Source organism: Triticum aestivum, chromosome 2B, assembly GCF_018294505.1.
Source record: "Triticum aestivum cultivar Chinese Spring chromosome 2B, IWGSC CS RefSeq v2.1, whole genome shotgun sequence".
In the NCBI taxonomy this organism is placed as follows: domain Eukaryota; kingdom Viridiplantae; phylum Streptophyta; class Magnoliopsida; order Poales; family Poaceae; genus Triticum; species Triticum aestivum.
The window spans coordinates 418,000,358-418,024,837 of NC_057798.1; the positions used below are offsets into that span (position 1 = coordinate 418,000,358).

Here is a 24,480-nt window from a genome sequence, read left to right on the forward strand (position 1 = left end):
AAGAGTTACCTGCAAAAATTTTAAAATAGTTTGACACCTCTAAGTCATACTCCATGCTATGTGTTATTTACAAACTCTTGTGAAATATTAATGAATTTCAGAATTTCATATCACCGGCTTACAGTTCAAACCCAAACTTGGGGCATATTTGAAACCAAATCTGGAAAAGGGCAGTCAAATACTCCTTAAAAGTCTTGGACATTTTCACAAAGTTATATTATATAAGTAGTAGTATATGTGAAAATTTCCAAGATATTTCTGACCAGTTTTGAACAATGAAATTAATCCTTACAAGTTGCCCCAATGGCGCAAAGGGCGAGAGCAAACCGAGCTTTCAAACCATGCAAGTAAGAATATTTAGAGACCAATCATAAAATACTTGAAGCATAAGAAAATAAATATCTAGGTATGATGTTCATACTGAGTCACTGTTCATACATAATATTATATATTACAATGCATGGTCGGTTTATAGGCCAAAAGAAAGGCACGAGATCAGTTCATGATAAGCAAAGCTACATAGGCAGAAATGCATCATATAGATAGCTCTGGTCATTCAGCTTATGTTAACTAAGTTATGCAGTCATTTACATCAGGTAGTCATGCTACATGTGCCATTGGTATGAAAAATGACCTCGACATCTAAGCAACTCTTCCTGATGGGTGTGTTTGGTGGGTTGTCATTGACAAAATCAGAAATGCCTTCCATATCATAGTTGAGTACCCAATAATACTTCTTTGTTTTTTGTCTATTATCTCTGTTACATAACTATTATCTCCAAAAGGCACCACTAAAAGACTCACATCTGTTGAAATGATGCAACGTGAGACAAGAAACAGGACATCATAAATAAAGTGAGTAACAACCTTTCTTCATAAGAGATATAAAAAAGGAAGTCAGCAAAGAATAAGTAGACAACAAGTGATGTTTGATGGACCAAGCCGTACCAATAGCATAATATCATAGAACCATAACGGTTGCATTTAACTAACATGATGTTGCCTATTTCTATTGTTTGGCTGAACTATAACAATGGTAACCAGTTCTGGTCAGATCCAACAAACCACATGCTGAAAAACAAACGCAAAAGAATTTCTTAGAAAGGCGAGTAGAAGATGGAATCTATGTACATGAGGTTACTGATTTAATTCCTGCCCTTCTTGCATGTCAACTGTGGGAGTGTGCAGGCAAGAACGACTCGTTGCTAATTTTTTTACATGATGAGAAAAAAGATGCAAATGTTTAGCTACATGAGACACACTTATGGAAAAGTACTATTGATTCAATTGTACCTCTCTTTTTTCACTATGTCAGTCAGCAGCAAATCACTATTTTCTTCAGTGCCAGTTGACAGCATACACAATGAAACAAAAGGTGAGACGTTGGTTGGTAGCCGAGCAGTCACTTCGGTATTACCCAGAGAAAGGCAAATGACCGTTATCATGCTTTGTTCCATCTGGCTTCTCCTTAAAGAGACCCCGGACATTTGGGTCAGCAAGGCAACACCACATAATCTTGGAGTAGTAGATGTAGTGCCAAGCATGTACTCTAAAAATTCTGGTACATACAATCGAATGCATAAATCTATTAATTTGGTCACTGACAATATTTATACCATTAACAATGTACACTACTCACTTCTTTAAATGAAAATAGATGAAATGGCATTCTGATATGCAGCTGAAAATATATTACTCCCTCTGATCCATAATAAGCATCGTAGTTTTGAATTGAGGTTAGTTCAACTTATTTTAAACCCGCAACTCTTATTACGGATCGAAGGGAGTATGAAATTATGAATAAGTAGCAGGTCTCTGGAACTGCAAATGAAAGATCATGCATATTATTAAAAGCGAACCTAGAAATATGGATTCCATGGTCACATTTGCAAAAAAACTTCATATGAATGTTAAACATTAAAACATAGATTTGGTTCCCTTTTCAACATACCATAAATGTGTGTGGTGTCCTAAAAACCTCTATATCTCCAAGTAGGCGACACCTTACTACAGATATGCCAAGGAAATATTACACACTCTATTAGAATGATTTGAAGAAATCAACAAGCTCGTAAAACTTAAATGCCAACAGCCATTCCTTTAATTAATATTCAAAGAGAAAATTATTAATCTGAGAGTTACCGTTTATTGCTTTGTAAGAAACAATATACAACATCGGAATCCTCTCCGTGTAGGAATCATCAACTAACTCCGTTGGCAAACATAGGGGTCAATCGAAGAACTTCTATAAAGCTCCTATAAGCAATCGATGTGAATTGTATGTAGTGAACGCAAGCTTGCTGCAGGGTGCCACTTTAGGTGATGCATACCCTAGCTGATTCTCCTAGGCTCCCTACAATATATAATTTGGTAAAGAGTAGTGCAGAAGGAGAGATGCAAAAGAAAACATTTTTCTTGATGAAACATTACGGATCAAGCCGGTCTATTTGAGGCTTCCTGTTAAATTCATCAGACCATGGAACAAAGGGATTTAGCGTCGTAGGGTTATTTGCCGGCGGTGTGCAGCAGGGCTGATGGGAGATGAACTCGAATTGGGTTGGAGTGTGAACTGCGTGCCACCAGTACTACATAATTCCTTCACTCATCAGCCTCAACTAAGGATCGTGGCTTCCTGAATAATTTGCTAAAAACAGAATTGAACATCAGACAACCGTAATCACCATATTCTCAAGAAATTTATAAAAAATGATTCAAATGTTGATGCAAAAACGCTGGACCAGAAAGAGGCCAAAGTATGCGTTCAAATTCAGTAGTTCCATGAAGATTCGGAAAGCTAGTGCATCTCTTATCTGAGGCAAAGAGAGGATGCCAAACACTCATACAAAGCACAACAAAAATGGTACAACCATGGAATAGGAGGAAACATTGTAGGCCTGGATGGGGAGAAAATTTGGCGCGGATAGTGATGAAGACTTGCTTCCAATAAGTTGGAGGAGACAGGGCTCATACCACACACACTGTCTTCAGCGTCCGCAATGCAGGGACATGGCCATCTCAAGATCAATCAATGGGCGACTTCCTTGTCTACTGCCACCACAAGGCAAGGCTCAACGTCCACTCTAGATCAAGCAAAAGTCACCTTCCACATTTTGAAGACCATGGCAGCATGGCAGTACTCTCCGAAGCAACAAACATAAGTTACATATCATGGTGCCTACAAAAGTCAAAGAAATTCAAATTCTGTCATAATAGTAGATTCAGGACTTCACTGTGTAACATATATATTGGTAGGCTTGAAATTACTACACAAACCAGAGAAAAAAATAGGAAGATCTACATCACTTATTTTAGCATATCAAGATTATAAGCTGCAAATGTATGTTCTTGAGCATCAGTTGTCTACTGAGCATACCAGGCCTAAAGAACACATATAGACAAAAAACAATTGCCTTTAGAGGAGAACTCTCCTTGTTGTTTGCATATAAGTTCTCTGGTTTAAGGTCCCGATGGATGATAACTTTTCTATGGCACATCTGTCACACTTTAATGGCAAGAATACGTCTCTAATGTCACAAAATAATTCCATAATGCAAGAAACTAAGATGTGAACACATGATAAAATGACTGAAGGAAAACAAAAAAACTTGCTTCCACCATGAATCGCTGAATTTCCAAGTAGCTGTGCTCACAAATTTATACATAGAAAGAAATAGTGGTACCTTGTAAATTTGTACAACCTATCAACAACAGAGTTGTGAATTAATCTCTTTGTCTTGATGCCCTCATCACCAGGCTCAGTATCACGGATATCTTCTCTTGAACCATCATAAGTAGTGTGGCCATTGTTGAAGTATGACCAGTTATATTCTCCTTATGTCTCCCTATATTTTTTATTTGGCTGCCCATTGTTGTGGCTGCACTTCTCACGTCAAATTTTAGCTATGGCGCCCCTGCGAAACACGAGCAAATTCAAATCAAAAGAAAATGATATGAAGAGAAACAGAGTGGTAATTTTGTAAATCCAAGGATTTCGTCACGCATCAGACCTTTATAACAAATATTCTGTTAATTAGCACAGAGGCATGAAAAGTACTATCACACTTGGTGCAACTGAGGAAAATTAAAACAACAACAATGTAGGTATATGGATTTAACTCTTAGCCAAAACAATATGCATTTAGATTTAACTACACATGTATTCATTGTAGCTATCCTTTAATCAGATTGTTTAAGAGACTTTATTCAAACTATTGACAAAGAATCCGGCGAAGTATCACAAAACACAGGAGATGATATACAAATGAAGATACATACCAACATGTTTAGCAAAAATATAAAACAAAGGCAGTGAAGACACCTTTGTATCATTCAGTGTAAGCTAGAAGGGCACTTTGGATAACACTCAGTGAGCTAGATAGGTAGTAGCCCCAATATAAAGGGATATTCAAAGATAAATGACAAATTGGGGAACAACATCCTGCACTATGATTGTTTTCATGAGGAGATCATAGAGATAAAATGAATTGTCAGTGCATAATCACCTGGCAATTTCTTGAGTTAACTTAACATTTGCCTTAAAGATTATATAAACAATCATACTAAGGGAATTTAAGGGTGGTGGAAATCGACTCGAACATAAGGAGATTTCAGTTGTATGCCCAATATATGCTTCCAAATAAATAATCTAAAAATCATCTTCTATGACTATTTCGAAACAAAGGCACCTCACGAAGCATGTAGTCAAACTAAATAGTAAATAAGGTACCATTTCCCCCCCTGAAAAAAGCCCATGGCACAACAAGTTTCTGTGGCAGCACCTGAGACACAGATGGCGAGGAGGGCGACAGGGAGGGAGGTGTTCCTCCCCTCCGCCTCGACCGGCGGCCCCCGACCTGTTGGCACCGCCTCATCCTCGCAGCGCCGCTCTTCTTCCTCCTCTCAACTCTCTCTTCTCTCGTATATGGTTTCTCACAAGAACACAAGAACACTCTCATGAACACACACGTACACACACGCCCAAGGAAGAAACCAGCACCGGCTTTGCCGACAGCTCTCTTCCTTGGTGACACAAACACTACATTTTTCCACAGCCCTCCCGGCCTGCTTATTCTATTACGCAATGCAAACTATATATACACAGGGCCAGCACCAGTGTCACCTAAACTCACGCCACTACTTTGACCCACTAACTACCTAGCTAGCATGCACACAGGGCCGGTCCTGACATTTTGGGGGCCCGGGGCAAAACTAAATCCTAGGGGCCCTTAGTATAAACAAAAGTATGTATTTCCAAAAATATTTTAAATCGCTAGTCAAAGAAAATACAGTATGTTTCTTTTTCTTTTTTACTATTTATACAATATGTTCCTGTTTAAGTCTCTTCGTTAGCAATATATCTGGTAGCTTTATTGTTATGTTTATCCTATAATTTCTTTCATCCTAATCAGCTGTAGAAAAAACTGGCACCTCGTCTAGAATAATGAATAATTTAAATGCCAATGATCACTCACGTTATCATCCATTTAGATGTCAGATTGTATTATGTATAGCCCCTATATGGATTAGTTTAATCCTCCATATAAAAAAATAATAACCCGAATGATATCTATCCGTTAACAATACTGATAAATCAATTGTTAGTTTCCAATTGCAACAACGCAGAGGGCATGTCGATGATCATTCATACTTCTAATCAACTATCATGATAAAATTTCCTAGGCCATACATACAGACTACCTATAAAAATAGAGATTAGAGACATACCTTCTTTTCTGTAACTGTCATCGTATCCTAACAGTATTGATCTAGCCTCCCACCGAGTCAGTGTGGTCTCGTCCGAGGCAGCGACTGCAAAAATGCTACACTTATGGACAAGTTACGGATGAAACTTAACTGCTCCGAGCCGAGGCGGCACCATGCATGCATAGTAGTAGATGGATATCAAGCTTCGCGATCTTGATCTATTCTCGCCGTCCGTATCATTGTCGCTTCCCACCAGTCCTGTTTTTCTCACAAAAAATTGGGCGCACAACTTTCGGCTTCTGAATTAAGGAAGGTGTTTTTCACGGAAAGATTAAGTAAGGAAACTAAGAGCGGATTGTTTCCATAACCGTGCCTAATTAACCGCATCCAATAACTGCTCTATTAATTAATTGGAAGGACCATCAATCGTATACTAGAAGCACGAAGAAAGGAAGGCAGGAAATCAAGGAAAAGGTTGCAGGTGCACCTCGGCGTTCTGGGCAGGAAATCAGAGAAGAATTGGGGGCCCCTTGGCACCTGGGGGCCCGGGGCGGCCGCCCCGTTCGCCCCCCCTCAGGGCCGGGCCTGCATGCACACACGCGCACCACTCCTGCCATGCATGCACACACCACGGCCAGCCACACACATTGGCTTGATCCGGTTATTCCTCCGCTAGCTAACTGCACGTATATGCTTGAGTCCAACCCAAGTATCTGCAGATAACTAACTGGAAGCTCACGCGGCGCTGCCACAACTAAGTATGCATGCTTCCACTGCGTATTTATCTGCTACGCTACCTAGCCGCTTAGACTCCTCGGAGCACCCATACATGCTGCTAACTAACTCAAAAAGAAGAAATAATCTAAACCTAGCACTAATAACAAGATTAGTTCCAACACGACCCGTCAGCTCAATCGTGTTTGAACTTGTGGCGGATCTGAAACTAAGCTCAATCGTGTTGGAGAAAGCAATAGATGAGCTACTTATACTTTTTTTTTTCGAGAAAACTTTCAATCTATTCATCTTCCATCACGGCAGTACAGCGAACACTAGAAATAATAAAAATTACATCCAGATCCGTAGACCACCTAGCGACGACTACAATCACTGAAACGAGCCGAAGGCGCGCCGCCGTCATCACCCCTCCCTCGCCGGAGTCGGGCACAACTTGTTGTAGTAGACAGTCGGGAAGTCGTCGTGCTAAGGCCCCGTAGGACCAGCGCACCAGAACAGCAACCGCCGCTGATGAAGAATAACGTAGATCGAAAGGATCCAACCTGAAGACACACGAACATAGACGAACCACAACCAGATCTGAGCAAATCCACCGAGGATAGATCCGCCGGAGACACACCTTCACACGCCCACCAACGATGCTAGACGCACCATCGGAACGGGGACTAGGCGGGGAGACCTTTATTCCATCTTCAGGGAGCCGCCACCGTCTCGTCTTCCTGAGTAGGACACAAAACCTAACAAAATTTGAAGGAACGACTAACAACGGAGCCCTCCCGCCGGCCCTTGCCAGGATCCACCACGCCCCCATAGCCCTAGGGCCACCGGAGACGAGGCGGACCTATGGCGGAGCCGGCGAGAGGCACGAACCCTAGCTTTTCTTGGAGGAGGAGGCGGCGGCTAGAAAGAGGCTATAGATGAGCTACTTATACTTGATAAACAATTAGTGCTGCTTAACTACAGAAAGCAGAAATATTAGATGGACTGACATAGTACTGAACGTCAACAACTGAAAAAAGAAACAATGGAGAGAGCATCTTACATCCTCAACAGCAATTCCGAAATGACCAAAACCAGATCCAATATCGTCACTTCTGCTAGTAAGCGAATTCACGTGTTAATTCAATAGAAAACATACAGTCTCTGGAAGACAAAGAGATGTCATGGGTGTTTTGACATTTGAAGCTTACAGTAAGTGAGCTCTACACAAAATGTGAGTCCTCTGGTCCGTGCCCAAGGAAGGCGTTGGTGTACCTCTCCTCAGGATGTCCCTTTTCTGCAGCTGCTTCATTTCTAAGAACTCTGTACATAAAACCTAGAGGACAGCAAGCTCAACCAAATTGACGAAACCGCAGTGCTCAAGGCAAATTCATCGTCAACAAGGGACGGGATCAGCATACTATTTCGTTAGCTGCTTTATCCAGAACATGATGGAGGCTCTCAAGATGCTCTGCATATTGTCAACCATCAAATTGAATATTGTGCAACTGAATCCGTTGGATTAACAGGTTCTTCAACAATTCCATAGAGGCGAACAAGCAGATATAGATCATACCTTCTTAGAAATGAGACTGTTTTCTCTGAATTTGGTCCTAAAATTACATGATGGCGGACACTACATGCCCGCAAGAAAATTGATGAACTACTTGGTATACAGTGTCTAGTCAAGTGCCTCAAATATTCTAACGGCAAAAGGTCAAAACAAAAGGTTTACCTGATTGAGCAAAAACTCAATAGTCAGCAACGTGTCATTGGAACAAAATCCTGCGAGATAGAAATAGAAGTGGAACCACAATAAGAACAAATTAGCTCATGAACAAATCATCAAACAGGATAGGGCGAATACTGTGAAAACAAAGTACAGAGAAGAAAGAAGACCCAAAGAGAGAGGAGCATCTCGGCAAGATTCTAAAGGAGGACTTCTTCACTCATGCTCCTTTAGCTAACGCACTGGCCTGCAACTGCCGCTGCCAGATTGGGTATGAGGACGACGACGACGTGCAGCGGACGACCACTCCTCCACTCCAGCAGCACGCCACCGCCTGGTCCTCCTCCTCCTCACGCATCTTCCCCCTCCCTCTCCTCGCTCACCTCACGCCACACGACCAGCGCGCTGGAGCCGACGGGGAGAGGGGAGGAGATGACGAGGAGAGGAGAGGAGCCGACGATCGTGGCCTCCTCCTCCTCACGCGTCTGTCCTCTCCCTCTCCTCGCTCTCCGCACGCCGCACGCCGCGACCCACGCACTCGCACCGACGGGGAGAGGAGAGGGCCCGGCGGCGGCAAGAGGGGATGAGGGTAGCGGGAGGAGGAGGAGGCCAGGAGGTAGGATCCGGCACGGGGCAGAGGAGAGCGGTGGCGGCAACGGTAGGCGGATCCGGCACGGGGCAGAGGGAAGGGGTGGCGGCGGCAGGGGGGGCTCGGGGGGACGCGGGTTAGGTCGCTCTCGCGCGGGGGCGGGCGACGGCTAGGGTTTCTCCATTGCAGCTGGTGAGTTTTATACACCTGTAGTTGCCTGTACGTGAAATTACTAAAACGCCCTTGGCGGGGCACGAAATTTACAAGCAGTGGCAACAACGATTTATGGGGCGACGTGGCTAGCTTGGTCCTGTATTTGCCTGTACGTGAAATTACTAAAACGCCCTTGGCGGGGCACGAAATTTACAAGCGGTGGCAGCAGCGATTTATGGGGCGACGTGGCTAGCTTGGTCCTCTCTAGGAGTTCTTGAGGGTTTATATGTTCAATGTTCAATTGCACTACCAAACACGTCCACACCAAAGACACATGGCGCGCACCACTTGGCTCACTCCATTTGCCGCGACGGAAAACGGTGCAACAGAGCAAATAAAAATCTCCACCTCTTCCGGGAAATCTCTCTCAAGAATTCCCCATTCTCCGCAAGTGGAGAGGCGCCGTCGTCCATCACAGCACTCCCCCCTCCGCCCCAAAACCTCTCGCGCCCGCGCGAGATTTCGGGCCCGCGTTGGTCTAGGCCACCGGATCTAGGGTTTCCTCGCGATGCTCTCGCTGCGTAGCGACGCGCGCCACCTGGCGGCGCCGGTGGTGCGCGGCGGGGACGACGTATGGCTCGGGGTCAGCGGCGGCGCGGGGCCTGCTCCCGAGGGGCCAGCGCCAGCGGCGGCTTTCCTGCTGCCCCCTGTGTCCTTGGACGCGAGGGCCAAGCAGCTCGTCGGGGGTGAGCACCTCTGCTGATCCTCGATTTCGCTACTCGTTGATCTCTTTTTTAGGTTGTGATCACCGATTTGCCAGGGGTTCCCTTTTCCTCCTTCTGCTAGGTCGTGAAGGATCGTAACTCAGTTTAGCTTGTGGAAAACTGTGGTCCGGGGTGTGTTGTTTGTGTTTGTTTTGAGTTTACGGGGCTTGAAGTTAAGTGAAAAATCGGGAGAACTGCTTTATTTTTATTACCCAGAATGGTCTGCGTGGCTGGTGTTGTTGTTCGGATTTCCAGGAACATGTGAGCTAGTAACTCAATAACCTTACTAGGAATTCTAGTCTTGTACTACTGGTTTCCTCGGGCTCTTTGAGGATTTAACAAAGCAGGTCCACGGAATCATTTTTGGGCATATCAAGTTCATAAAATAGATACAAGTGGACTACTCAATTTCCTTCTCAGGCAGGCCTCTAGATTAGACCTGAATGTTCTGTCAAATCAGATCGTATACATCAGAACTAATTGTATTAGAACCAACTGCACTTTGATCTGTGGTAGGAGTAACTGAATTTCAATCTTCTATTGAATACTCCCTCCGTCCGAAAATACTTGTCATATAAATGGATGTATCGAGACGCATTTTAGTTCTAGATACATCCACTTTTATTCATTTTTGTGACAAGTAATTCCTGACGGAGGGAGTACGATCTAAGTATCTAAAACTTTGTATTCAGTTCAAGTCTAAATGTTTCAATCATTTTGCCAGGAGTAGAAAAATAATTCATCCATTGCAAAAGAGTACTCTTTCAGCGCTTATGGTTGGTACCACATAATTTGTTTGGCCTGCCTTGCTTGTACATGTTGGCTGTGGGCATGTGGGTTGAGACGAGAGCTAGATTAGTTGAGGGCACGTGGAGTCCACTAGTTGAGTGGTGATGTGGAGTCTAGGCTATTATGAAGTTCTGGGCTCACTTGCTTCAGCCGATCGGAGTCACCCCTTTATAATTAGAACATTTCCATGTCTTGGGCAGAAAGTATTCACTCATTGGAACCCAGTGGCTATATTGTGTATCTGCCCCTAATTGTCTGGTATTAAACGCATACATTTCACATAACTATCTGCGTACTAGTCCAAATGGAGCTCAAGCCGGCTAATTTACTGCAGATATTTGAGCTTTTGATAATATAGTGGTTAGATTCATGGATGGATTATTACCCAAACCATTGTCTTTTGCGTTACCATGTTGTCTGTTAGTATTGGTACGTGAATCAGCATCACATCTCTTAATGTGGTAGTTTACCTGACACTTAGGGTACTTTTGTGAATAACCTGGTCAGATTAGAACAGTTCTGTTTGTCTACACCCTTGATATCTTGACAGATTTAGTCATACTGGTAATAATTTGGAATTTGCGACGCACCTATGTGTTCAAATCCTTCAGGGCCAGGAAATGACCAAGATTGTTTTGGAATGCCTTTTGGGGTTGGCTGTGGTATATACTACATTCAGTCACAGCGAATTTGTTGTGTTTTCCTAACAATTTTTTTACTCCTCACCTCTACCACTTGTAGGATTGTTAGCGGGTTATTGGAAAGTGTATGCATAATTTTGAATGGTGTTTTGAAGGCAAAGGTGGTCTCCACATGATTTTTGTTGTTTGTGCAAGACTTATAATTTTAAGTCATGTGAAAAGCCGAATTCTTGTCCTCTGCACACCTCATGGTGGAGGCGATCTGATGCACCATATTAGAACTATGGAGTTATTGGAGTGTACCTGTTGCATCGTGTGGGATTAACTGGTGTAGATATTTAAATGGATACTCATGTTGGAATTGATCTTTTGTACCTTCTAAATTTTACTTTTTGTTCATATTCTAATTGCCATCCTGCTTCTTCAAATGATTTAGTTAATGAAGAGGACCACCTGGCTCTTGCACATCAGAGCTACAAATCAGGAAAATATAGTCAGGCACTGGAGCATGGAAATGCTGTTTACGAGAAGAATCCGCGTCGAACTGATAATCTTCTTCTCCTCGGGGCTATTTATTTCCAGGTTATTACTATTGTGATGCTTGGGCATGTCCTTTCTTACTTTATTCCAAATCCATCACTGAAAGTTTGGTTTCCTCTAGCTTCGTGATTATGATCTTTGCATCGCAAAGAATGAAGAGGCTCTTGCCATTGACCCACAATTTGCAGAGTGCTATGGCAACATGGCAAATGCCTGGAAGGTTCGTTGAGCAATTAATAAAAATCTTTTCAGAAATGGACATGCTTTTTGAGGGTCCCAGAAGTTAATGGTGCAATGCGTTTTATTTTGTCATGTAGGAGAAGGGCGACATCGATCTTGCAATTCGCTTCTATTTAACAGCTATTCAGGTGTGTTTGTGCTATATTTTCCCGACTTTAACGTCTTTTATGATTCTTTCCAGTCTTTTTGGCCTAAAAGGAACTAGCTTAATATTTGAATGTGACCAGTGCCCCTGTTATATTGTTGTATTGGCCCTAACGACTGCGGATCACCAAATGTGTCTTGATGGTTCAAGTAGCCAAGTGACCTCCTAGACTGCAGATTTTAGTTAGCGAAATGAATTTTCGGTGGATCACCTCAAGTCACACTCTCGTTTCTGTGAAAGTGTTATTTGTCTTTGGTTTTAGGATTTACTACTATGAATATGGCATAAGCATTGTTGCTGGAATTGTGCATGGCTTAACATGGAGGAAGAAAGAATAAGATTATATCTGTAAACTGTACGATTTGGTTAGTATTTTGCTGTAGAGACTAGAGACCATTCAATTTAAAGTCAGCGGAATCTGTGTTTTACCTTACTATTATGCCCCTGAGAGGCAATGCATAGTGAATAATATCCTTTTGATTAAAGTTATATTTTTACTCGATCTCATGTGCCAACTTATTCATGATTTGTTTCCACTTCTTCTGCACACATTTCCATTATGCAATGCATTTTTTACGTTGGCTCGTCAAGCCTATCACACAACTCTCCTTTACCCACGCTCAGGACCGGCCATGTTTTAACAAAAACACTGGCTTTGTTGTTGTTGTGGTATATTTGTTCCATGGACCTAAATGTCCATCAGGGCCATAATTGTTTTTCTTATGCTAAATGTCCATGTCTATCATGTTGAGTGCATGCTATCTTTACATGGTTCATCATATATTCTTTCGGATCTGAGTACTCTTTATGGGGGTGTGTTGTGTGCACCAAGGGGTTTAGGGTGTACCAGAGGCCCAATGAGCACTCTAATGGCCATGAAAAAATTCCTAGGAAATTTGTCAATATTGACGCTGCATGCATCTACCTCGCCACACAATTTCAAATCTAAATCCGATCTACACATTGAGAAACTAGATAGTACACCGCGCGTTACAGCGGGATGGTAGTGTCACAAAGAACTTAAAAGAAAGGTGCGCGTAAAGAAGAATAAGTAGATAGAAAATAAAGGAAAAAATGGTTTGTAGTGGCATGAGTTTTTTTTTACCTTTGTTAATGAAGCAAGTGAAAACTGGAGAACATGGCTTGCATCTAATTCTGAAATCGCCTTACTAGGGACTATCAGATTTGTGGCCAAATTTGTACATGATCTTAATATTCTATTGGATGATCAAAAGTACTTTGTTGATGGCAATGGAAAGAGGCCAATACAACCTGATGTGCTAATAGAAAAATATTAGCAAACAACAATCTATCTAAATAAATAAAAGAGGAAATGTTTGTAGTGGCATGAGTTTTTTTTACCTCTTGTTAGTCGTCACTGAAGCAAGAGAAACCGAAGAAGGTAGCTTCCGTATAACCCTGAAATCAGTTTACTCAGTACAATCAGTTTTGATGCCAAATTTGTACATGATCTAAGTATTTTATTGCGTGATCAAAGTACTTTGTTGGTCACAGTTGAAAGAGGACAATGCAACCTGATGTGCTAATAGAAAAATATTACCAAATAACAATTTATCTGCATAAATATGTTAATCAGAAAAGGGGTAAAAAGATGAACTGGAGGGTGTCAGAATCAGAATATATTGAAATATACTACTCCCTCAGAATAATATAAGAGCATTTTTGTGTCAAAAATGCTCTTATATTATGGACGGAGGGAGTACTACAATACAAACCGCTTGTGTACACAACTTCAATGAAGTCCCAGCTTTATATTTCTGACTTTCTCGGAAAGGTGACTTGCTCAACCTACATAGGCTACATAATCTAATTAAGCATCCTTGATTGCAACCAAAACGGTGACAATTTGTGCTGGAAACATACAAAGGAATCACCGGATTTAAGCGCCAGACCTGTAGGCATTTTCTTCCCCATAAAACAACTTGATGTGCTGCAGCAGAATCAGCAGACATGGTGCGGAGTAGGTGGAGTGCGCAGGCGGTGGACAATCGGGAGTCATGGCGGTGGTCCTGTGCCGTGATTACTGCTCATGTAGAGGATCAAAATAGGACAGATGAGTGAAGAAAACAACATGAGACCGGGGAACCAAAAAAAGATGAGAGAGAGAGAGAGGCGTGAGATTCCAGGTAGCAGATGGAGCTAGCTTGTGTGCGCATTTTTGTGATGCATGGTCAAACCTTGCAAGTGCATATACACGCAAAGGTAGACTGAATGCAGGACCTGCTGGGGGAAGAGGGGTACAGCGAGATGGGGCGCAAGGGTGGGGAGACACGGAAGAATCAGATGGGCGAGGAGGGGTGCAGCAAGGGCTGGCGGACTCGAAAGGATCAGATCAGGGAGGATGGGTACAGCGAAATGGGCCGCAAGGAGGGGGGGGGGGGTGAGCACCATTGACGTGTCGGACGGCGAGCCCTAAAGGTGTAAGAGGGAGATCCTGACCATGGCCTGGTGAAGCCAATGCGGTGGAGAAGACAATGAGGTGGTTGCTCGGTGAGGAAGGGGAAACGATGGGTTCCAAGAATATGGCGCCCCTTTTGCAATTATGGCTGGAATAAATGGGAAACTAATTTTTTGGAACACCCGATCTAAGTAACTGAAGATGATGTGGCATCAGGAATAAATGGGTAGGAGGAAACACATGACGTGGCTGCATTGCTGAGGTGGAGTAGTTGCATGCTAAGATAAATAGGTTAGCGGGGATGGATCTCTTAGGTATATAGGATTCGATCCACACATTGAGAAACAACCAATGCATGGATCGAATTTTGATTTGAAATTGTGTGGCGAGGTTAATGATGTTGTGACAATATTGCCAATTTTTCTCAGATTTTTCATGACCATTAGTGGTGCTAATTGACCCTCTAACACACTAGTATGCCTCATGTGGCAAGTGCATGCGTTACACCCTTGTTCTTTCCCTTTCAGTTCTTCTTTTTAACTTATGAAAGTTTCTAACATAAATAATTAATTGCAAGATTGTAAGATGAAGGGGAGCCTTGGCGCAGTGGTAAAGCTGCTGCCTTGTGACCATGAGGTCACGGGTTCAAGTCCTGGAAACAGCCTCTTGCAGAAATGTAGGGAAAGGCTGCGTACAATAGACCCAAAGTGGTCGGACCCTTCCCCAGACCCTGCGCAAGCGGGAGCTACATGCACTGGGGCTGCCCCTTTTTTTTGCAAGATTGTAAGATGAAATGGTCTGACCTCCAACTTTTTTTCTCTTGTAGCTACGCCCAAATTTTTGTGATGCATGGTCAAACCTTGCAAGTGCATATACACGCAAAGGTAGACTGAATGAAGCAGCACAATGCTGTAAACAAGCGCTTCTCCTGAACCCACGTTTGGTATGTGTATTCACACGTTTCCAGTAATTCTGCTTGTTCATTCTGCGAGTTGACATTTGTTATTCCATAATTTAGGTTGATGCACATAGTAATCTGGGGAATCTAATGAAAGCCCAGGGTCTTGTGCAAGAGGTAAGCAAGTTGTGTTGGCTTCGATAACAAGTGGTACGGTTGAATACTTGAATGATCCTTATTACGTCATCTGATTGCATCTTCAGGCATATGCTTGCTACCTTGAAGCAATACGAATAGATCCACACTTTGCAATTGCATGGTCAAATCTTGCCGGCCTGTTTATGGAGGTTGGGGACCTCAATAAGGCTATGCAGTATTACAAGGTAAATGCCACAATGGTGCAAGCTTTTGGTGGAATTGAGAAATATCTACTGTGTATTAAAAAGCTTCAACCTGAACTCTATATACTAAAGTTCAATGTATGTGAACCGAGTAGATGTATATTGGTACCTTGTCAATAAAGCTGAGTGTTAGTGGATTGAAGTATTATATGAGTTACTATGCTACAACTAGTTCATTACTATAAACAGGAAACTGTTATGTAGAGCATTACTTATTTAATCCAGGAGTGGGGAAGAGGAGTATATCATCTACTGACATTGCTCTATGTGTGTGATTGCACACAAGAGGTTGTCGTTGATACGTTATTGAGTGGCGACATAATAGGCTGAACCTACTTTTTAAAATTGTGGAAAGAAATATGTAGGTTGGTACTGACATTTGGTACTGTGAGTAGCACTGTGAGTAGCAACACAAATGGGCTTCTCTCTTGTTAGTTCCGGTTGAACGGCTTGCTGTTCTTTTACAGCAAAGGTAATATTTAACCTTCATGAAGTTCCCAATGTTGAAGTGTACATGTGGATTGCCTAGCCCTTTCCATCAGTTTGGACTTTTGGTTGCATTGGCTGGTGCATGAAGCATAACATGGTATCAGGGTCTAAGGTCTTGAGTTCAAGTCCTGGCTTTCGCGGTTTATCCAAAAATTGCTGCTTCCCCCCTCTGTGTCCACGTATAGGCTCTTGAGCCATACCTCTTAGTCTATTCATGTGTTGACTTCCCACATCACACGTGTGAGGGGGTGTTGAAGTGTATATGTGGATTGCCTAGCCCTTTCCATCAGTTTGGATTTTTTGTTGCGTTGGCTAGTGCATGAAGCTTAACACCCAAGTGCCACTGAGATGTTTAGTGCCTTGCTAAAAAAGAGAACTTCTGTGAAAAGGCGAAATGAAAGAGCTAATGCTTACTATACTTTTCTTGTTCTTGACTTACTTTGGGGCGTGATTATTGTTATGACTGTAAAAATCTTAAATCCTTTTACTCGCTTCCTTGATATTCTCTGTAAAGTTCTTTGAGATGCCATTTACGGAGCACTGTTGTGGCATACAGGCGATGATCATTTTCAGAAAACAATGCGAATATGTTATGTTACATATATATATGTGTGTGTGTGTGTGTGTGTGTAGACACACACACACACAAAGAAAAAAAAAGATATATATTGCTTTGAAGAAACATGGTCCCATTGATTCCAGTTAAAATTCCAATCTGTGCTAGAATACTAAAACCCATGCTGGTCAACTTTAGGTTTGCCCATGACTCTGGACGTTCTGTAGATTGTTCACATTAAATTTGTGTATTAGGTTCATTGCCTAAACTATGCTTTGATGCTGCATATAGTTTATCATTTGTAATATTACATTGAGTTATCTTATCAATAAACGCATTGAGGTATAAATTAGCATTTCGAGTAGTGCGGTGGAAGTTGAAAATGCCCAAAATGTTATATTTGTGTATATATTGGTTGAAATAATTGCTGTATATTATGTTTATCGAGGCTATTTTGATGGCATTTCAGCCCCTAGATGTGTCAAGGAACTTGTATACTAATTTTGTGATGTATCCATGTCGCACTTACATGCTATTCAATCATGTTTTACGGTATTTTCATGCAATCAACTCCTGGTATGGACACAAAATTAAAATCAGCACCTCCCTCTTTTGTACTAGCCCTTTAAATTTTGACGTGGAGTTTAAAATGTATTAAAAAAGAAAATGTATTAGAAAATAAAAATGACATTTTTAATGAATGTTCGCATTTGTCTATATGTTTTTTCTTTTCATTTTGATCACTTATCGGATTTTCTCATTCTTGTTACTCTTTATCGTATAGTGAATTTGAACTTGAAACTGTACATAGGTGGAGTAAATTGGCAATTAAGTGCATGTGATTTGTTGGGAGAAGTATTTCCTTGTTCATAAATGCCTAACCAAAGACGATAAAATAATTGTGGCAAAGGGTGATCACATAGCAATTGTTTTATGTGTACTGTAGCTCCATATAGTGCTTGCTTGTTATATTCTCACAGATAGATGGTTGATTTGCTTTAACCCTCCTGACTGGCATGCTGATGGCCATGATTTGGGTGGTACCAATGCTCTTTTTTCGTCTTGAAATATTGCAGGAAGCTGTTAAGCTTAAGCCATCTTTTGCTGATGCACATCTTAATCAAGGGAATGTGTACAAGGTAAGTCTTATGAACTATGGCAGTAGCTTATGGCCTTTGGATGTCGTGAATGATTGGTTATGGAGCAAATGTTTCGGTGTGTCCAGGCTATGGGAATGCTCCAGGAGGCAGTTGCTTGTTATCAGCGTGCTTTGCAGGCACGCCCTGACTATGCCATGGCTTACGGTATGCACATTTGCTTTATTTTGCGTGTGAGGATGTATGGTAGGTTTGGTTTGTGTCCAACAACTACAATGCTCATTGTTGGCAAGCCATTTTCTTGGTCATAGGTTAGTCTTAGAATTATATTTGCAAGAATTCTTGTCATCATTCATCACTTGGCATGGAGGAATCAAAAGAGGAATCCTGTGAACAATTGTTAGTGTGCCAATACAATACTGATGATTACAGCAAACATCCAAAAGCAGCTAGATTAGGGCCAGGCAAACTAAATATTGATCAACTACCAAACAATTGTATTCCATTGGCTTTGGCTAAAAATTGGCATGGTACCTGTTGGATATTGACTAAACCTACCATTACTCCTTAGTATTTTGCAATTTTGTGGAGTGTAGATACTAATTGAGTGACATTTGCCCTCTCGAGTCCATTCATTTAGATGTTCATCATGGATGAGATATGTACAAGCTCACAAGAGAGTGGTCATTTCTTTACCTTCAAAGTAGACCCTTAGTATACCTCGTAATGCAAAGGACGGGGGGACATTTTCATGCAGGTAATCTTGCCACTATCTACTATGAGCAACGTCAGCTTGATATGGCAATTCATTGTTACAATCAGGCTATACTATGTGATTCTCGGTTTGTGGAAGCATACAATAACATGGTAAGTTCTGGAAGTGCTCATTGTTCATTACTGACTGTGGACAATAGTTTTGTTGGTTACTTCACTTGGCTAACATTTTCTATCTTTCATAGGGCAATGCACTTAAAGATGCTGGGAGAGTAGAAGAGGCAATTAATTGCTTCCAAGTATGTTCTACTTCATTACTGTAAATTTCCACATTTTATTCCGCTTCTAATGTATGTACTTTTTTGGTGCAGTCGTGCCTTGTATTACAGGCAAACCATCCACAGGCTCTTACTAACCTAGGAAACATCTATATGGAGTGGTAAGATTCTCCTACCCTTTTAATGTTTGATACCTTACCACATCGAGGTCCTTCTACTTATAAACTTTTCCATTTTTGCAGGAACATGATAAGTACTGCTGCTTCATTCTACAAAGCAGCAATTGCCGTTACATCTGGGTTGTCTTCGCCACTCAACAATTTAGCAGTCATATACAAGCAACAGGTACTAGCTTGAAAGATTTCGTTTTGTATATACTCCCTCCGTCCCAAATTACTTGTTGCAGAATGGATCTATCTAGAACTAAAAATACGTCTAGATTTCTGTGACAAATAATTCGGGACGGAGGGAGTAATATTTTAGACAATTGTGCTTATTGCTTTTGCTGTCTAAGACTTTCTCTGAGATTTTGTTTGTTTATCCTTTTTCGTGATATTGTTCATCTTTGTGTGCATCAGGGAAGCTATGCTGATGCTATTGCATGTTACACCGAAGTTCTTCGTATAGATCCTACTGCAGCTGATGCTCTTGTTAATAGAGGAAATACATTTAAGGAGTTTGGAAGAGTGGCCGAGGCAATTCAGGATTACATACAGGCTGTGACAATCAGGCCAAATATGGCGGAAGCCCACGCGAACTTAGCCTCAGCTTATAAAGATAGGTACTACTTAGTAATTAAGATAATATTGCGGTTTGGTGATACATCCAGCTATTATAGTGATCTTATGTTTCTAGTTGAATTTTAATTTATGAAATGTGATCTTTCCCCTGTAGTGGACATCAAGAAGCAGCTATAGCTAGCTATAAACAAGCTCTTTGTCTGCGTCCTGATTTTCCAGAAGTAACGTGCAACCTTCTTCATACTCTACAGGTTCGATCCAGTTCACATGATTGTCTAATTTTTTCAATCAAAACACAGAAGCATACTATTACCTGTACAACTTGAGACGTTCTCCACGTGTAACCCTGAACACCACGAGAGCTAATTTATATCTGTACTACTTGCTGTATAATTTTTTTCATGTAAAAAGTTATTGATTTTTTGTATCTTAGCTTGGATATTTCATGTTTGATGTCCCCAGAAAGCAAGCTAATGCTAAGTTCTAGTTGCATACAAATGCAGCTATGCCCAGGAAAGCAGTAATTTAAAAAATGCCACCCTTGTTTGTTTCACTGCAGAGTGTTTGTGACTGGGAAAACAGAGATACTATGTTCCGTGAAGTTGAAGAGATAATCAGACGGCAGATAAAGGTGCCCCTTTGTGATAATTTTTATTTCCTAAAGTATGGTAGAGATAGGTAATGTTGAACAATGAAAATGTCAAGAGTCATGACGAAGCTTTGGTTATTGTCTCAATAGATGTCACTTCTGCCAAGCGTGCAGCCATTTCATGCTATTGCTTATCCTATTGATCCTTTGCTCGCCTTGGAAATTAGGTATATATATATATCCTCTTGGCTCTTACTGCACTATTATTTGCATCATCAGTGATATGTTCTGCTTCATTATTTACACTAATATTTTTTCCTTGGCAGCCGCAAATATGCGGTCCAGTGTTCATTAATTGCTTCTCGCTTTGGTTTGCCACCATTTGTCCACCCACCCCCTTTACCAGTGAAGGCAGAGGGTAAACATGGCCGACTCAGGGTTGGGTACGTCTAAATGCGCTGGTAATCAATATTGTTGGGCTCCAGCAACAACTGAGTAATTGGCATTTGAATTTTGCAGATATGTTAGTAGTGATTTTGGTAATCACCCGCTTTCCCATCTCATGGGTTCAGTATTTGGTATGCATGACCGTGACAATGTTGAGGTAATTCACCTTTTCTTTTTCTCTTTACACCTTGTTGATTTATTGTATCAACAACTTATCAACTGTGATGGCAGGTTTTTTGTTATGCGTTGAGTCAAAATGATGGCACTGAATGGAGACAGCGTATCCAGGCTGAGGCAGAGCATTTCATTGATGTGTCTGCCATGACATCTGATGTGATAGCCAAAATGATAAATGAAGACAAAATACAAGTTTTAATCAATCTTAATGGCTACACAAAGGTAATACTTTCACGTCTTTCCATAACCCCTTATCTGTCTCCTTGTATTAACTTCTGTCCTGGACAACCTCATGCTTTTACTCTGATTTTCTCTTCATGTTTTGCATTTGCTTTTATTCACATTGAGCAGGCATATGCTATTCTCAAAGTTGTTAGGTGGTATCACTAAATTTTTGTAATATACTGTTCATTGAAGTGTTCTTTAAAATAAAAATAAAAAATGCAGTTCAGCATCTCTCTGAAAAATGTTATCAGTCTGCCTCATGCTTTCAAGTTAAACAGGGTGCGAGGAATGAAATTTTCGCGATGCAACCAGCACCTATTCAAGTTTCGTACATGGGGTTCCCAGGGACGACAGGTGCTTCTTACATAGACTACTTGGTCACAGATGAGGTCTGAGTTTTTTAAACAACATTCTGTGATTTTTGATTTGAAATATTTTCTTAGCTTTATGTGCAATTAATTGAAGTTTTCTTGTCGTTTAACAATATTTGCAGTTTGTTTCTCCAACTCGCTATGCACATATATACTCTGAAAAGCTTGTTCATCTCCCACATTGCTATTTCGTCAATGACTACAAGCAGGTTCATTTCATTTTGCTCTATGTTCTTTCTGCTCTCATTCATTCATGGTGTTTCTAACTATGGGCACTATACCAGAAAAATTGTGATGTCTTAAGTCTGGTATGCCCGCATAAAAGATCAGATTATGGGTTACCCAAGGATAAATTCATCTTTGCATGCTTTAATCAGCTCTACAAGATGGACCCAGAAATATTTGATACATGGTAACGTTCTATTACCTGTACTTCTCATTTTGTCAAAAGCATACATAGATACATTAAGTAATTTTTGTAGAGATGATGTTAATATTTGTGCACTATCTTTTGAAGGTGTAATATTGTCAAGCGTGTTCCAAACAGTGTATTATGGCTCTTAAGGTTTCCAGCCACTGGTGAAATGAGAGTAAAAGCACGTAAGCAGATTGAATATTTCTCTGTTGCCTGAACTTTTCATCTCGAAAGAAGAATGACATGAGGCAACAGAATTTAACATATACAATACTGGAATGCTATTTCTATGCAGATGCTGCTGCAAGGGGAGTGAGCCCTGATCAGATCATTTTCACAGATGTTGCGATGAAACATGAGCATATCCGAAGAAGTGAATTAGCAGACCTCTTCCTTGACACGTATGCACTTAACCCGCTTTTTCACTTGTTCTGTGTGATAAGCATATCGGTTCATACTTCATACTGATACTTGGCCTATATTTTGGGTCTGTCTGTGAACTTCCCACATCACAGGCCCCTTTGCAATGCACACACAACTGGTACCGACATTCTATGGGCTGGCTTGCCAATGATAACACTTCCTCTAGAGAAAATGGCAACCAGAGTAGCTGGCTCCCTTTGTTTAGCGACTGGGCTTGGGGATGAGATGATTGTTAGCAGGTAAGTATTTTGATTAGAAGCTGGTTTATTTGTAAGCTGTGTGGGACGGCATGGTGCATGCATTTACCCTTCCTTTTTCTGATTGTAGCACAAAGGAGTACGAAGACCGAGCAGTTGAACTGGCGACAAACCCGGCAAAACTCCAAGCACTGACGGATAAGCTTAAAGAAGTTCGTTTAACCTGTCCTTTATTTGACACTGCTCGATGGGTAAGATTTCTGCGTGATACTCTCTGGCATGTCATTTCTAGGCAGTAAGTAAATTCTGATGAGCTCTCTGCTTACCAACCATTTCAGGTTCAGAACCTTGATAGGGCGTACTTCAAGATGTGGAACATTTATTGCTCTGGGCGTCATCCGGAGCCGTTCAAGGTAAAAGAAGACGACAGTGAGTTCCCATATGACAGATGAGGAGCATGAAATCCCGGCTGTGTAGATAAAAAGCAGAGTTGTAGCGTAGTACAATCATGTAACTCGTTTGGCTGCGCCCTGTCCTGTACCATATAGTAGACCTTTGCGTGTGGAGTCCCGACTTATGTACCCAAGAGAGAAGAATGTAGGAGGTTTAGTCCTGTGATGAGATCGGATTAGCCTATTTATGTGTGCCAACAGAAGATTATAGTTTTGTTGGTTGCTGATTGTTGTACCATTCAACCCTAGCTTTGTGCTGCTATCATAATGTTGAAACTTAGACGCAAAGATACAATATCCAATATTTATTTGAAATATAATATGGCATCTGTTCCCCGCGATTGCCGTGGCTCTGATGCGGTCCAGTTAGTAACCCCATGCAAATAGCCCATCCATTGGTATGTGGTAAGTGGGAACGGGTTGTATTTTTGTAGGCGTTGGGGCTGTCAAGCTATGGGCAATCTTTGTCTGGCTTGAGAGTTTGCGGTTCCTGAAGCTGAACTCGGAAGGGTCTGCTGTAGGGTCCCCGTTCCCAAGCGATGCGTTCTTCGCCTTGTTCCCATCTGGAGACGTACATCACAGTCTAACTAAAAGGAAGGGTCCCCGTTCCCCTTCCACAAACGAAGAGTGCATGCATTTGGGTTGAGTAGCCCGTGACTGACACACATCCTTAGAAACGGGTCGGACACATGCGGATGGGGATGCCACATGGGGGTGGATGCCTACATTTGCTCTTGGATTTAGCGTTCAGCCGATATCACGGGCTGGCGGTGGTGCAGACTGTTTGGCCTTGTTCTCTTAGTTAGAGGGGTGGGGTTGCTCAAAAATAAAAAAAGTAGGGTGGCTTGCAAGTAACCCCTAACTTTAGATAGTCTCCGGCACCACAGTTGCGTGCTAGGACCAGTGTACACTGCACAATCGCTACTGATAGAGGGATCACATGCATCTGCCCCCCCCCCCCCCCCCCCCCCCCAACACCCACACACAATGTTCGGGTGGATGGCCTGCTCACTGACCGATCAATAAAAACCGACAAAGACGGACTCCTCATACCGATCCCATACGCACGGACTCCGATACCCCTCATACAAATCTGGAATAGATATGGAGAGGCCCGAGCGCACCCAGCCGCATCCGCCACGTACAATCTGGCCCACGCTGACCCACCACGATCTCACATATATTCATCCCTAACCTCATCCCGAATCAAACACTAACCACTTCACTCCACCCCACTCCGTCCCCAAGCCCACTTCCGGCGATCTTCGGCCTTCCCTGGCATGGCGGGTGTTCGCACACGAACATGCCACCGTGTACCCTCGACGCCGGGGATGATGCACCGCAACTCACGTCGAAGCGTGGTACGCAAGCAATCTGGCGGGTGTTTTGAGGACCCGAAACCCCATGCGCCCGGGAGGGACCCCGTCTAGGCGCGCGGCGGCTATGGGCTGCCCTAGGTCGATTCGCTTGCCCCTAGAGCCTCGACGATCGCTGCCCTTCAACACGAAGAACGAACGAAGAACGAGAGGGAAAGAACAAGGGAAAGGTGTAAAAACTAGGGTAAAAAATAGTATATTGATTTGTG

The 24,480-nt window shown here is 42.1% G+C and overlaps 1 protein-coding gene and 2 long non-coding RNA genes across 5 annotated transcripts; 1 reads left to right on the top strand and 2 right to left on the bottom strand.

Annotated features, from left to right (window-relative positions):
* Positions 1-446: 446 nt before the first annotated feature.
* Positions 447-6,285, bottom strand: LOC123045246 (uncharacterized). Of its 3 annotated transcripts, none has more exons than XR_006421184.1 (4): positions 4,779-6,285; positions 3,681-3,911; positions 2,971-3,175; positions 447-1,558 (listed from the first exon to the last, which is right to left on the bottom strand). It is a non-coding gene; the product is annotated as an uncharacterized lncRNA (long non-coding RNA). The 3 variants fall into 3 exon arrangements; XR_006421185.1 differs by lacking the exon at positions 447-1,558 and adding an exon at positions 1,588-2,007; XR_006421186.1 differs by lacking the exon at positions 447-1,558 and adding an exon at positions 2,794-2,810.
* Positions 6,286-7,070: 785 nt separating this feature from the next.
* LOC123045248 (uncharacterized) lies at positions 7,071-7,769 on the bottom strand. The gene is made up of 3 exons (XR_006421187.1): positions 7,629-7,769; positions 7,481-7,535; positions 7,071-7,395 (listed from the first exon to the last, which is right to left on the bottom strand). It is a non-coding gene; the product is annotated as an uncharacterized lncRNA (long non-coding RNA).
* Positions 7,770-9,288: 1,519 nt separating this feature from the next.
* On the top strand, positions 9,289-23,236 carry LOC123045247 (probable UDP-N-acetylglucosamine--peptide N-acetylglucosaminyltransferase SEC). The gene is made up of 28 exons (XM_044468230.1): positions 9,289-9,634; positions 11,519-11,664; positions 11,744-11,842; positions 11,940-11,990; positions 15,253-15,369; positions 15,445-15,501; positions 15,588-15,707; positions 17,847-17,909; positions 17,996-18,074; positions 18,625-18,734; positions 18,827-18,880; positions 18,953-19,020; positions 19,102-19,204; positions 19,438-19,640; positions 19,754-19,850; positions 20,159-20,230; positions 20,339-20,415; positions 20,515-20,631; positions 20,708-20,792; positions 20,867-21,034; positions 21,316-21,426; positions 21,531-21,617; positions 21,693-21,820; positions 21,926-22,008; positions 22,119-22,224; positions 22,339-22,485; positions 22,574-22,694; positions 22,782-23,236. Exons 1-28 carry the CDS (start codon positions 9,457-9,459, stop codon positions 22,893-22,895), a joined length of 2,961 nt encoding a protein of 986 aa, XP_044324165.1. The 5' UTR covers positions 9,289-9,456; the 3' UTR covers positions 22,896-23,236.
* The last annotated feature ends 1,244 nt before the right edge of the window (positions 23,237-24,480 follow it).